Below are 11407 nucleotides of genomic sequence, written 5' to 3' on the forward strand. Positions count from 1 at the left end.
GAGAACTGATGAACTCTGAGTGCAGATTGAAACCTATATTTTTCTTACTTTCTTTTTTTCCTTTTTTTGTGTGTGTTTTCTTTTGCATCATAGCTAATAAGGGAATATGTTTTGCGTAACTTCACATGTATAATTGATATCATATTGTTTGTCTTCTCAAAAGATTGGGGAGGTGTGGGAGGGAGGGTAATCATTTGAAGTTCAACATTTTAAAAATGAATGCTGAAAAATGTACATGTAATTGGGAAATATTTAATAAAATAAATAAAAATATAACTTAAAGAAGAAATTTGGGAAAGGCAGTTTCTGATGCAGGACTAGAGTTCAGGATGTTAAAAGGGATTGGATAGGTAAATCTGGGAATGATCTGCAAAAAGATCTTGGGAGCTGATAAGACTGCTGAGTGAGAGAGAAGAAGAGAAGAAGAAGAAGAAGAAGAAGAAGAGAAGAAGAGAAGAAGAAGAAGAAGAAGAAGAGAAGAAGAGAGAGAGAGAGAGAGAGAGAGAGAGAGAAAGAGAGAGAGAGAGAGAGAGAGAGAGAGAAAAGAGGAGAGGGTCCAGGACAGAGCCTTGTGAAGCAGGGTATACCCAGCGTTAAGTGACTTTCCAAGAGTCATACTGCTAGTAAGTATCTTGAGGTGGAATGGAAACTCAAGTCTTCCTTACTACTCATCTGGCATTCTATTCCTTACTTACAATTTTTTTTTAAAAAGATTGACTTTTGCTGATAAAAGTTTGAGGTTCCTAAAGTAGATTGCAACATTTTGGAAACTATTCAACCTGTTCTCTTCCTATTTGATGCGAATTAACTGATGCAGTCTCTGTGTCAAATGTACATATTATACGTGTATGTCTGTATGTACATGTGTACAGATGAACATGCATGTGTGTACTGATGAATGAGCTTTTATGGGCTAGCTTATCCATCTAATTGAATGTCATAATCCATATAATTGCTAAATTGTAGGCAAAAACCTCAACACAGAAGCACTGATATATTTGTAACAAGAGAATCATCTTAAAATATAAACTGCACTGCGCACAAGAAGGATAGAAATGGACTGCTGTGGCCTGCGCACGTTCCCGCTGGTTTCTTGTGTAAAAACTTTCTGAATTCTAGAACGTGGCAGCTTGCTCCGCGCAGAGGGGACTCGTGAACCGTCTAAGCTATGGCTGCCATCTGCAAAAAGCTGGTTATAGTTGGTGATGATGAGTGTGGGAAGATGTGCTTGCTGACCGTATTTAGCAAAGATCAATTCCCTGACATTTATGTGCCCACTGTGTTTGAAAATTATGTAGCAGACATTGAAGTGGATGGAAAACAGGTGGCATTGGCTTTGTGCGACACAGCTGGTCAAGAAGATTATCATCACCTCAGACCTCTTTCCTACCCAGATACCAATGTTGTACTTACATGTTTTTCCATTGTTACCCCTGAGAGTTTAGAAAGTGTTCAAGACAAGTGGACCCCAGAGGTGAAGCATTTCTGTCCCAACGTGCCCATGATCCTGGTTGGGAACGAGAAGGATCTTCAAAATGATGAGCATGTAAGACATGAGCTGGCCAAGAAGAAGCAGGAGCCAGTGAAACCTGAAGAAGGCAGAGATATGGCAGATCGGATAGGGGCATTTGGGTATATGGAGTGTTCAGCAAAGACCAAAGAGGGTGTGAGGGTGGTTTTTGAAATGGCCACAAGAGTGGCTTTGCATGCCAGACATGGAAAGAAAAAGTCTGAGTGCCTTGTCTTGTAAGCAGTGGAAAGCCCAAGGCCTCACTAGGTTAATTTTTAAAGTGTTGTTTATTAATCGTAGTGTATGCTTACTGGCCTTTTCCATTTATCTATAATTTACTTTAAGAGATTGACAAATCAGAAATCATCTTGCCACCAGTAATTAGAAACCAACCATGATTGTTTAATGACAGTCTGTGTCTGTTACATCTGTGCATACCACAGGGCCTTCTGACATTACTCAATAACCTTCATCATTCTCCCAACCAGCTTTCCTTTGTAATCCTCTATGAATTTTATATCATGAATTTTTTTTACAAAAAAACCCCTTATTCTGAGAGAGTCCATGGGGCAGCTGAAGGTGTCTGGGACACAAAAAAATTTTAAGAATCACCTGAGACTTGTAAATAATAAGCAAGATGCAAGCCTTAAATGAAAAGAATGCAAATATATCACCCTAATTCCTGAAATAGGGATCTTCTTCATAAAATTCAGTTTTATTGATGCCTTTTCTTTCCATATCATAGTCATTTCTAGATACACCTCAATCTCCAACCTCAACAGAAAAAGTTAAACAAATATGACTACATCTAACAATGAATGCAGCAGTCTGCCCCATTAGTCTCTAACAAGATGAAGGAGGTATATTTTATTCTGTGTTCTCCATGACCAATATTTTTTTTTTATAGATACTGAGAGACTGACTTCCCGTTACAGGGTGTTTTCATTTGGGGTGTTGAGGGGTGTTCAGAGAGGACTAACATCTCTGGTGTAAGGACTTGCTCAGCCCTTTTCAGGGCTGCTTGTTTGCCTTTCACCCACCTTTCACCTGTGGCTCCAAGAAGCTGTAGCACCTGCAACAGCCACACCCCAATAAACTGTCTTGGCAGACAGGATAAACCAGGTTGAGTAACCAACAGGTCTTAAATCTGCCAGCGGATTGGAGGGGTGTCTACCACAAACATCCAAAGACTTCCACCGGTGGAGTGAGTGGATGAGAACACTTTGTTCCAATGGCCGTGAAGACATCTGAAGCGGGCACTATGGAGCTCTTAGAGCTTGGTCAGACATAAAAGATGCCAAGGTCATCCACTGAACCCTGGGCCATGACCAGTCATCCTGACTTTTGTCTTGCCAACTGAACTTCAATGATTCTGGAAGAGGGAGTGAAGCTGATGGTTTTGTGTGCAACTCTGCCTCACTTAAATCCAATTCTGGTGCAAGTCAAGATATCACCCTATGATGTCACTGGTCCTCTCTGAAAACAAAGGACAAACCATAATTTTCATTACTTCATTGTAGTTTTTATGGTATTCCTCCAGGTCTGTTTTTTTTTTCCCTACTCTGTATCAGCTCATACAATGCAGCACCCACATCTGGGCATTCCCCAAAGGTTGGCAGACACTTTGGGTGCTAGACCCTTTAAATCCACACTCTGAATACTATAGGTTACAAGCCCCCACAGTATTTTTTCCCATTAACAATCAGCCACAAATAACATGGTACGAAAAGTGATTACAAAACATCACCCTTCTGCCTCATAAACCTGTGGCACACTCTCTCACAAATAGACACAATATTTATGGAAAGAGTGGGTTCATACCTAGAGTGTAATGGCAGTATGTTACACATGTAGGACACACATGTGGCAAAGGCAAGTCTATATTTTCTCCTGGTACTTCTCCTGGCAGAGAAATCCTTTCTCCCTTCGTAGGGTCCTTCTACAGCATTAGGTTCAACATCTTTTTGGGCAGATTGCTCAAATGGGTTCTCAGGGCAGGGTGCCCTTCTTGGTCCTACTTTCTTTTCTGCTGCTAGGGGTCACTTTCCTTGAAAATATTCCCTCCTTGGGAAACTAACACTATAACCGCATCTGTCTGGAGTGTGTTTCTCTGCTTCTTGCAGGATTTAGTGTCTCCTAATGGTTAAGTAGCTCCCTCTCAAAGTTATATGGCAAAGGTGAATTTGGGGGTACAGGGTAGAAAGTGAACAAATTCTCCCTCCATTCTCTCCTTAATCCTCAATCTCTTCCAAAAATACCTGTCAGGTTCAGATTTCCAAGTCTGGAATTCTGCATTCATCCACAGCTTAGATATTTAAAGTACCCAGAGGTATAGCTAATTTGTTTACTCAATCACTTTGCTCCTTTTTTGACTCAATAAGAGAAGTACTCACATCTGACAAAGGGTTGGGACTCATCTCTAAAACCTAGTTAACATATCATTAACACCCAATTACAATCTGGGCCTTCTATCAGCTGAGGTTGGAGAAGGGAGAAGAGGAAGAAACTCCCTCCTTAACACCTATGTTACTGTATTTCTTTGATTGATTAGAGAAATGCAAATCAAAACATAATAAAACAGGAAAATGATAAATGTTGGAGAAGATGTGGGAAAATTGGAACACTAATGCATTGTTGGTGGAGTTGTGAAATGATCCCAACATTTTGGAGGGCTATAAAAATGTGCATACCCTTTGACCCAGCAATAGCACTTCTAGGACTGTATCCCAAATAGTCATTTCATAAGGCATTATTATATTCTGTCACACTGATATGCCATAGTGGTTTAAGGATTTCCCCCAATCAGTAGACACCTATTTTATGGCTAGTTCTTTGATACCACATAAAAGTACTGATATGACTATCAGAGATAGTATAGTGCCAGCTTCAGCAGAAATATGACCTATGTTCTGATTTAGATAGTGTATCTAAATCTAAACTGATATTGTAAGCAAACTGGGAGAGCAAGGAATAGTTTGCCTATCAGATTTATGGAGAACAGAAGAATTCATGACCAAACAGGAGATAAAGAACATTATGAAATGCAAAGTGGATAACTTTGATTACATTAAATTGAAAAGTTTTTGCACAAACAAAGCCAATGAAATCAAGATTAGAAAGAAAGTAGAAAATTGGGAAAGAATTTTTACAACCAGTGCCTCTGATAAAGGCCTCATTTCTAAAATATATAGAGAATTAAGTCAAATTTGTAAGAATCCAACTCATTCCCCAATTGATAAAAGGATATAAACAAACAGTTCTCAGATGAAGAAACTAAAGCCATCTATAGTCATATGAAAAAATGTTCTAAATCACTATTGATTAGAGAAATGCAAATCAAAACAACTCTGAGGTACTACATCACACCTGTCAGATTGGCCAACATAACAAAACAGGAAAATGATAAATGTTGGAGAAGATGTGGGAAAATTGGAACACTAATGCATTGTTGGTGGAGTTGTGAAATGATCCAACCATTTTGGAGAGCAATTTGGAACTATGCCCAAAGGGCTATAAAAATGTGCATACCCTTTGACCCAGCAATAGCACTTCTAGGGCTATATCCCAAAGAGATCAAACAAATGGGAAAAGGACCCACATGTACAAAAATATTCATAGCAGCTCTTTTTGTGGTGGCAAAGAATTGGAAAGTGAGAGGATGCCCATCAATTGGGGAATGGCTAAGCAAGTTGTGGTATATGAGTGTAATGGAATACCATCATGCTATAAGAAATGATGAGCAGGTTGACTTCAAAAAAACCTGGAAAGACTTATATGGTCTGATGCCGAGTGAGATGAGCAGAACCAAGAGAACATTGTACACAATAACAGCCATGTTGTGCAATGACTAATACTGATAAGCTTAACCCTTCTCAGCAATACAAGGATCTAAGACATCTCCAAAGGCCTCATGATGGAAAATGCTATCCACATCCAAAGAAAGAACTATGGAATTTGAATGCAGATTGAAGTATACTATTTGCTATTTTTTCTCTTCTGTTGTTTTATTTCCTCTTTCTGGTGGTTCTAATTCTCCTATTGGTTCTAATTCTTACTTACAATATCACTAATGTGAAAATATATTTAAAAGGAATGTATATGTATAGCCTATATCAGATTGTGTGCTGTCTTGGGAAGGGAGATGGGGAGGGAGAGGGAGAAAAATTTAAAACTCAAAGGCTTATGGAAGTGATTGTTGATAATTCAAAATAAATCAATTTAACAAAAAAAGATGAGCTATGTTCAAACCTGCCTCTGTTATGTGACCCTTGGAAAATTATATTCTTAATACTGAAAATTGTATAGCTCCTATAATATAGTGTACCACTCCCTCAGGGCTAGTATATATAACCCCCCCATGTTAAAACAATTTTTAACATTTTTTTAAAGTTTTGGGTTCCAAATACTATCCCTCCCTTCCCTCCCCTCTCCTTGAGACTGTAAGTAGTCAGATACAAGTTATACATATGCAATCATGTAAAACATTTCCATATTAGTCATTTTGTAGAAAAAGATTCTAATAAAAAAAATAAGAATGAAAGAAAACAAGTGAAAAATAGCATGCTTCAGTCTGTATTCAATCAATATCACTTCTCTCTCTGGAGGTGGATAGTACATTTCATCATTAAGTCCTTTGGGATTGTATTGGACCGTTGTATTGCTGAGAATAGTTAAGTCATTCCCAGTTCTTCATCAAGCAATATTGCTGTTATGGTATATGACATTCTCCTGGTTCTGTTCACTTCATTTTGCATCAGTTCATGTTAGTCTTTCCAGGTTTTTCTGAAAGCATCCTGCATGTCTTAAAGCACAATAACATCCCATTACAATCATGTAGCGCAGCTTGTTTAGCCATTCCCCCAGTTGATGGACATCGTCATCAGGGCTACCTTACGCTCACTGATTTTGAGGTCTCCACAGGGTGGTTCTTTGCAGACCAAAACCAGATTTTTTACTTTTGTGTATCAACACACACACACACACACACACACACACACACACATGCACATGGTAGATGCTCAAAAATATTTACAATTTTGGCTATTTTGAAAGGTTATTTCTAGGCAATATCTTACACCAGGATCTTTTTTCTTTTAGGAGACAAGGTCATCCCACTCTGCTTCCCACACAGTGGGACGTGCTCTGCCTGTATACTCCCTAATGGCAATTTGTGTATGAAGCTTTCATGAGTATCTATCATTCTTACTGAGACTTTCTTTTAACTGTCCCTATACTAACATTAGAGCTGAATTAATTTACGAGTGCCTTTGATGCATTGAATGGTTTTTTCAGAAAGAGAGTATTGTCTGAAGTAAATCGTCAGATTTACCTGCAAGGGGAAGCCAGTCTATCACTTCTTAAACATCAGTACCTTCACTGACTACACAGTGGTGGAGGACAACTAAGTGATTAAAATTGATGCTGAAGTTCCTCCTGAGAAGATCTGTTTAATGGGCTGCATACTCTACACTGGCCACAGGGCTACAATGAGGACTGTCAAGGTGAGGAAAGATGCTTTTCTTGGAATACTGAAGATTGGTGCAGAGGTTAAAAAACCTTTTCCAAAACACACCTTACATGCAAGTGTTGTATGCATCATACCAAACACCTGGATGAAAAATGAAACAACCAATTAATCATCCAGAATGCTTTGGCTCTACAAATATATCATAGCTGGAAACAAAAACATTCAAATAATGTGAAATTCTTTTGATTTTGGCACCATGTAGACATAGGTACGATTTCTAACATGTTTCATCAGTGATTTCAAAGGATTCTTATTTGCCACAAAAGAAATGCTCTCATTGAATGAATGAATTAATAGAGATTTATCAAGCACTTACAAAATGCAAATCATGAAGAAAACAAATAAAGAAGAAAGTTAATCCCTGTTCCCAGAAGTCATATTCTAATAGCGTAATACCTGCCAGAATTTTCTGCTGCAAGCTAGAAATAAGGTACAGAAAATAAGTAGAAAAACAGCAACATCTCCTTTGTTTGAGTCCCATTAAGTTGGAATGTGTTTTGATTAGAACACACCCTAAATAATTTTCATTAAGTAAAATGTATACTGACACTTTAAGGGTGAAACAAATTATATTTCGTGAGTGCCTCAAGTAGCATCTTCCGACAATTTTCACATTAGGCCAGGACAATGACAGCAGAAAATTATTCCTTAGATACAATGTGGTTTCAAAACTCCCTGTAGAGCAATCTATACAGTATTAATATAGCTCAAGCTTTTAAAAAATCTCATTATTGGGTCTTCCTGGGGCTATTCTAAAAACTTATGGTCTTATGGGTGTTCTAGTTGTTTATTTCTGAACCATCTTTGTAGCTGGTTCAGAATTAGTGGCTATTCACTGCTGATGTAAGGTTTAAAATTGTCTTAGCATGACTCAATAAATAACCTATTCATTGCTCAAAATGATAAAAAATATCATTTGCTTCCCATTGTCCCAGAGCTAGGGGTGGGTAACTTGCAGCCTCACGGCCACATGTGGCCCTCTAGGTCCTCAAGTGCAGTCCTTTGACTGAATCCAAACTTCACAGAACAAATCTGGATTTGTTTGGATTCAGTCAAAGGGCCAGGCTTGAGGACCTAGAGGACCACATGTGGCTTGGAGACCATACATTCCCCACCTCTGTCCAAACTCTCTATTCAGTGTCTTGCATGTCGTAGCTGCTTAATCAACATTTACCGCACTTTAATTTGTTGAATCTGTTCAAGTACATTCATTAAGTGGTGTAAAAAGATAACACTCAAAAAGATTGTGATTGGCAAAGAAGGCATGCAAGTTTTGATGTGAGAGTGAAGGATAACAGACAATTGGAATAATGTGCTGGTCCCCAATGAATGTTAACAGATCTAGAAGTCCTCTAATACGTTACACAGATTTTTTTCTGTATAGTCTATGAGAATGATATGGACAAGAATTCTACTGAATGATTAGTTATGGGTGGTTTATGATTTGCACCATGAGAATACCCAGATTATTAAGCTCATGGATTCATTGAAGTTTTATGACAATCCAGAATCGATCAATTGAGCAATCAATAAGGACCTAGTGGAATGACTTAACAACAATAACAACAAGGGGTACTCTATGCCATGCATTGCGCTTGACCTGGGCATACAAAGAGAAGCGATGAAACCAGCCCTGCCCTGAACAAGCTCACCTTCTACTGGGGGAAATAAAATGCGTGTTTGTGTAAACACGAAGTGGATTCCAAACCAACGCATTCTTTTAGTAGGGAGGCGTTATCACTGTCTATCTAAGTAAGGTGACTTGTAACAGCAAAGTGGTTACGAATTCCCTCTGAAAAACACCTCTATGTATGGATTTCTTTCCATGAAAATTTCTGAGGTCGAAGATGTAATGATGCCACGTTTCTAATCTCTGAACTGCCTGTTTCTAATCATTTCAAAGTACTTATCATTCTCAACTAGGTAGCACAGTGAGTGGCTGAAGTGCTGGGTTTGGAATCAGGAAGACCTGAGATCAAACTCTGCCTCAGACACTTTGCTAGCCATGTTACCTTGGAAAAGTCATCCAACCTCTCTCTGCCTCAGTTTCCTCAGCTGAAAATAAGGATCATAACAATACCTACCTCCAAGGGTTGTTGTAAATATCAAATGTGAAGTGGTATTTATAACATGATTTGCAAACCTTAAAGTGTTATTTAGATTCTATTATTATCATTATTAATTGTTATTTATTTTTATTATTGGACCATCGGTTCATCAGTGGCTTCAATGGACTAGTTATGCTCTAGATTTCAAGTTTCCCAAGATTCCAGACTTACTGCAGTCCTAGTTTTGTTGAATCAATCATTAATTACCAAGGTCCTGCATTTTTTCATCACTATAGGCCACCCCTGGATCTACTTGTGCTGTCTTTGGGCTGGGAGGAATTGGCCTCTCAGTTATTATGGGCTGTAAAGCAGCCGGTGCCTCCCGGATCATTGGAATTGATATTAACCCTCGCAAATTTGAGAGGGCCATGGCTGCAGGAGCCACTGAGTGCATCAACCCTAAGGATTACACAAAGTCCATCAGCGAAGTCCTGAAGGAAATGACTAACAATTCCATGGGGTGCACCTTTGAGGCCGCTGGACACCTTGAAACCATAATGAGCAATCAGTATGTAGAAAGGAGAATCTGAGAACGAGGACTAAATGTTCTACTTAGTTCAAGTCTGACCAATAGTTTAATTCATTAAGAGAGTCCTTAGGATCCAGATATGACTCAGACAAAAGCTGTGTTTGTATTTTTAATTAATATCAATTTGCCAGGAAGAATTTAGTAAGAATCTACTATATGCAGGCACTGTGCTGGGTGCTTGAAATCCAAACCCAAAAGTGAGAGAGTTCCTGCCCTTATATTCTTCTACAGTGTGTTAACATACTTAAGGGTGCATCTTGGTTCATTGAGTTAAAGAGATAGTAAGTGGATTGTCACACCATTTCCAGTAGCAATGGTAGTACTGATATGATTATTATTCCGAGCAAGAACAAGAAATATAAAACTGGAGAAGGGATGATTCTTGGTGGCAAAGCAAATGACAAGATGTCTGTATCAGGTGAATCCTAGTGTCCTGGTAATGCAATGTGAAGCATGGTCTGGAGCTGGCTAGATATACTAGTTGAAAGTTTTCATTCATTCATTCATCCACCAACAAGTATTTTTAGATATTCACTAAAGCCTTAGATTAGGTTTACATTGCTGTAGTCAACAATAATCCTACATCATCCTGTGAGTTTGAGAAGGATCAAAATTTCAAGGAAAATACATACTTTCTCATAATAATATTTATATTTATATAGTTTACATTATATGTTATATTTTATATATTTATATAGCATTTATACAGTGCTTTATAGAAAAGTGCAAAGCATTTTTATAAGTATTATCTCATTCTGTCCTAATAATAACCCTGCAAGGTAGGTGCTATTATCATCCCCATTTTAGAGATGAGGAAACAGAGACAGGTAGAGATTAAATGAGTTGTCCACAGTCACACATCTAGTAAGTTTTGTGGCTAGATTTGATCTCAGGTCTTCTTGAATCCAGCTTCAACACTCTATCCACGGTGCTACCTCCCAAACTAATCAGGACAAAAGTGGTCCCATTTATGTAATCTAAAAGAGACTGACTCTGTGCTCTACCTGAAGGACACAAAGAGGAAAAGGGACACCTTTAGGGCCACCAAAGGCTCTTTTGCCAACCTTACAAGTTATTTCCAAGGGATCCGCATCCTTTTCCTCTTCCCCACTTTCTTTTTTTAAAAAATATTTTATTTTTAATTTAGGGTATTAAACAAGCATTTTCATAACATAGTACAATAAAAAAGATGATTGCACATGAAATTGCAAATCTGCTATGCACAACTTGTTATTCCTTTCAAATAAATAAATTATCATGTAAATTTCTTTTTTCTCCTTTTTTCCTCCCTCCCCCGCCTTAGAGATGGCTACAATTAGTAACAAATATATACATATGTATGTATGTATACACATATACATACATACATGTATATGTGTGTATGTATGTGTATATACATATACATATACATATACATATACATATACATATACATATACATATACATATGCATATACATATGCATATACATATGCATATGCATATGCATATGCATATGCATATGCATATACATATATATAAATAAAACATTGTTGGGGCAGCTAGGTGGCACAGTGGATAAAGCTCTGGCCTTGGAGTCAGAAGTACCCGAGTTCAAATCTGGCCTCAGACACTTGACACTTACTAGCTGTGTGGCCCTGGGCAAGTCACTTAACCCTAATTGCCTCACCAAAAAAAAAATTTAATTGTTCTATACATACTTCTTTTTCAGTTCTTTGTCTGGATGTAGGTAG

The 11407-nt window shown here is 38.0% G+C and overlaps 1 protein-coding gene and 1 pseudogene across 2 annotated transcripts; both read left to right on the forward strand.

The window, feature by feature from the left end:
- The first annotated feature begins 1168 nt into the window (after positions 1 to 1168).
- Positions 1169 to 1750, forward strand: LOC110209670 (transforming protein RhoA-like). Of its 2 annotated transcripts, XM_020988274.1 has the most exons (2): positions 1169 to 1324; positions 1577 to 1750. In XM_020988274.1, the coding sequence occupies exons 1-2, from the start codon at positions 1169 to 1171 to the stop codon at positions 1748 to 1750; spliced, it is 330 nt and encodes a 109-aa protein (XP_020843933.1). The 2 variants fall into 2 exon arrangements, with proteins under 2 accessions (XP_020843933.1, XP_020843932.1); XM_020988273.1 differs by having other exon boundaries at positions 1169 to 1750.
- Positions 1751 to 2741: 991 nt separating this feature from the next.
- LOC110209641 (all-trans-retinol dehydrogenase [NAD(+)] ADH7-like) lies at positions 2742 to 9675 on the forward strand (annotated as a pseudogene).
- Positions 9676 to 11407: the final 1732 nt, after the last annotated feature.

The sequence above is a fragment of the Phascolarctos cinereus genome, unplaced genomic scaffold (genome assembly GCF_003287225.1).
Source record: "Phascolarctos cinereus isolate Bilbo 61053 unplaced genomic scaffold, phaCin_HiC Scaffold_9;HRSCAF=440, whole genome shotgun sequence".
NCBI lineage: Eukaryota > Metazoa > Chordata > Mammalia > Diprotodontia > Phascolarctidae > Phascolarctos > Phascolarctos cinereus.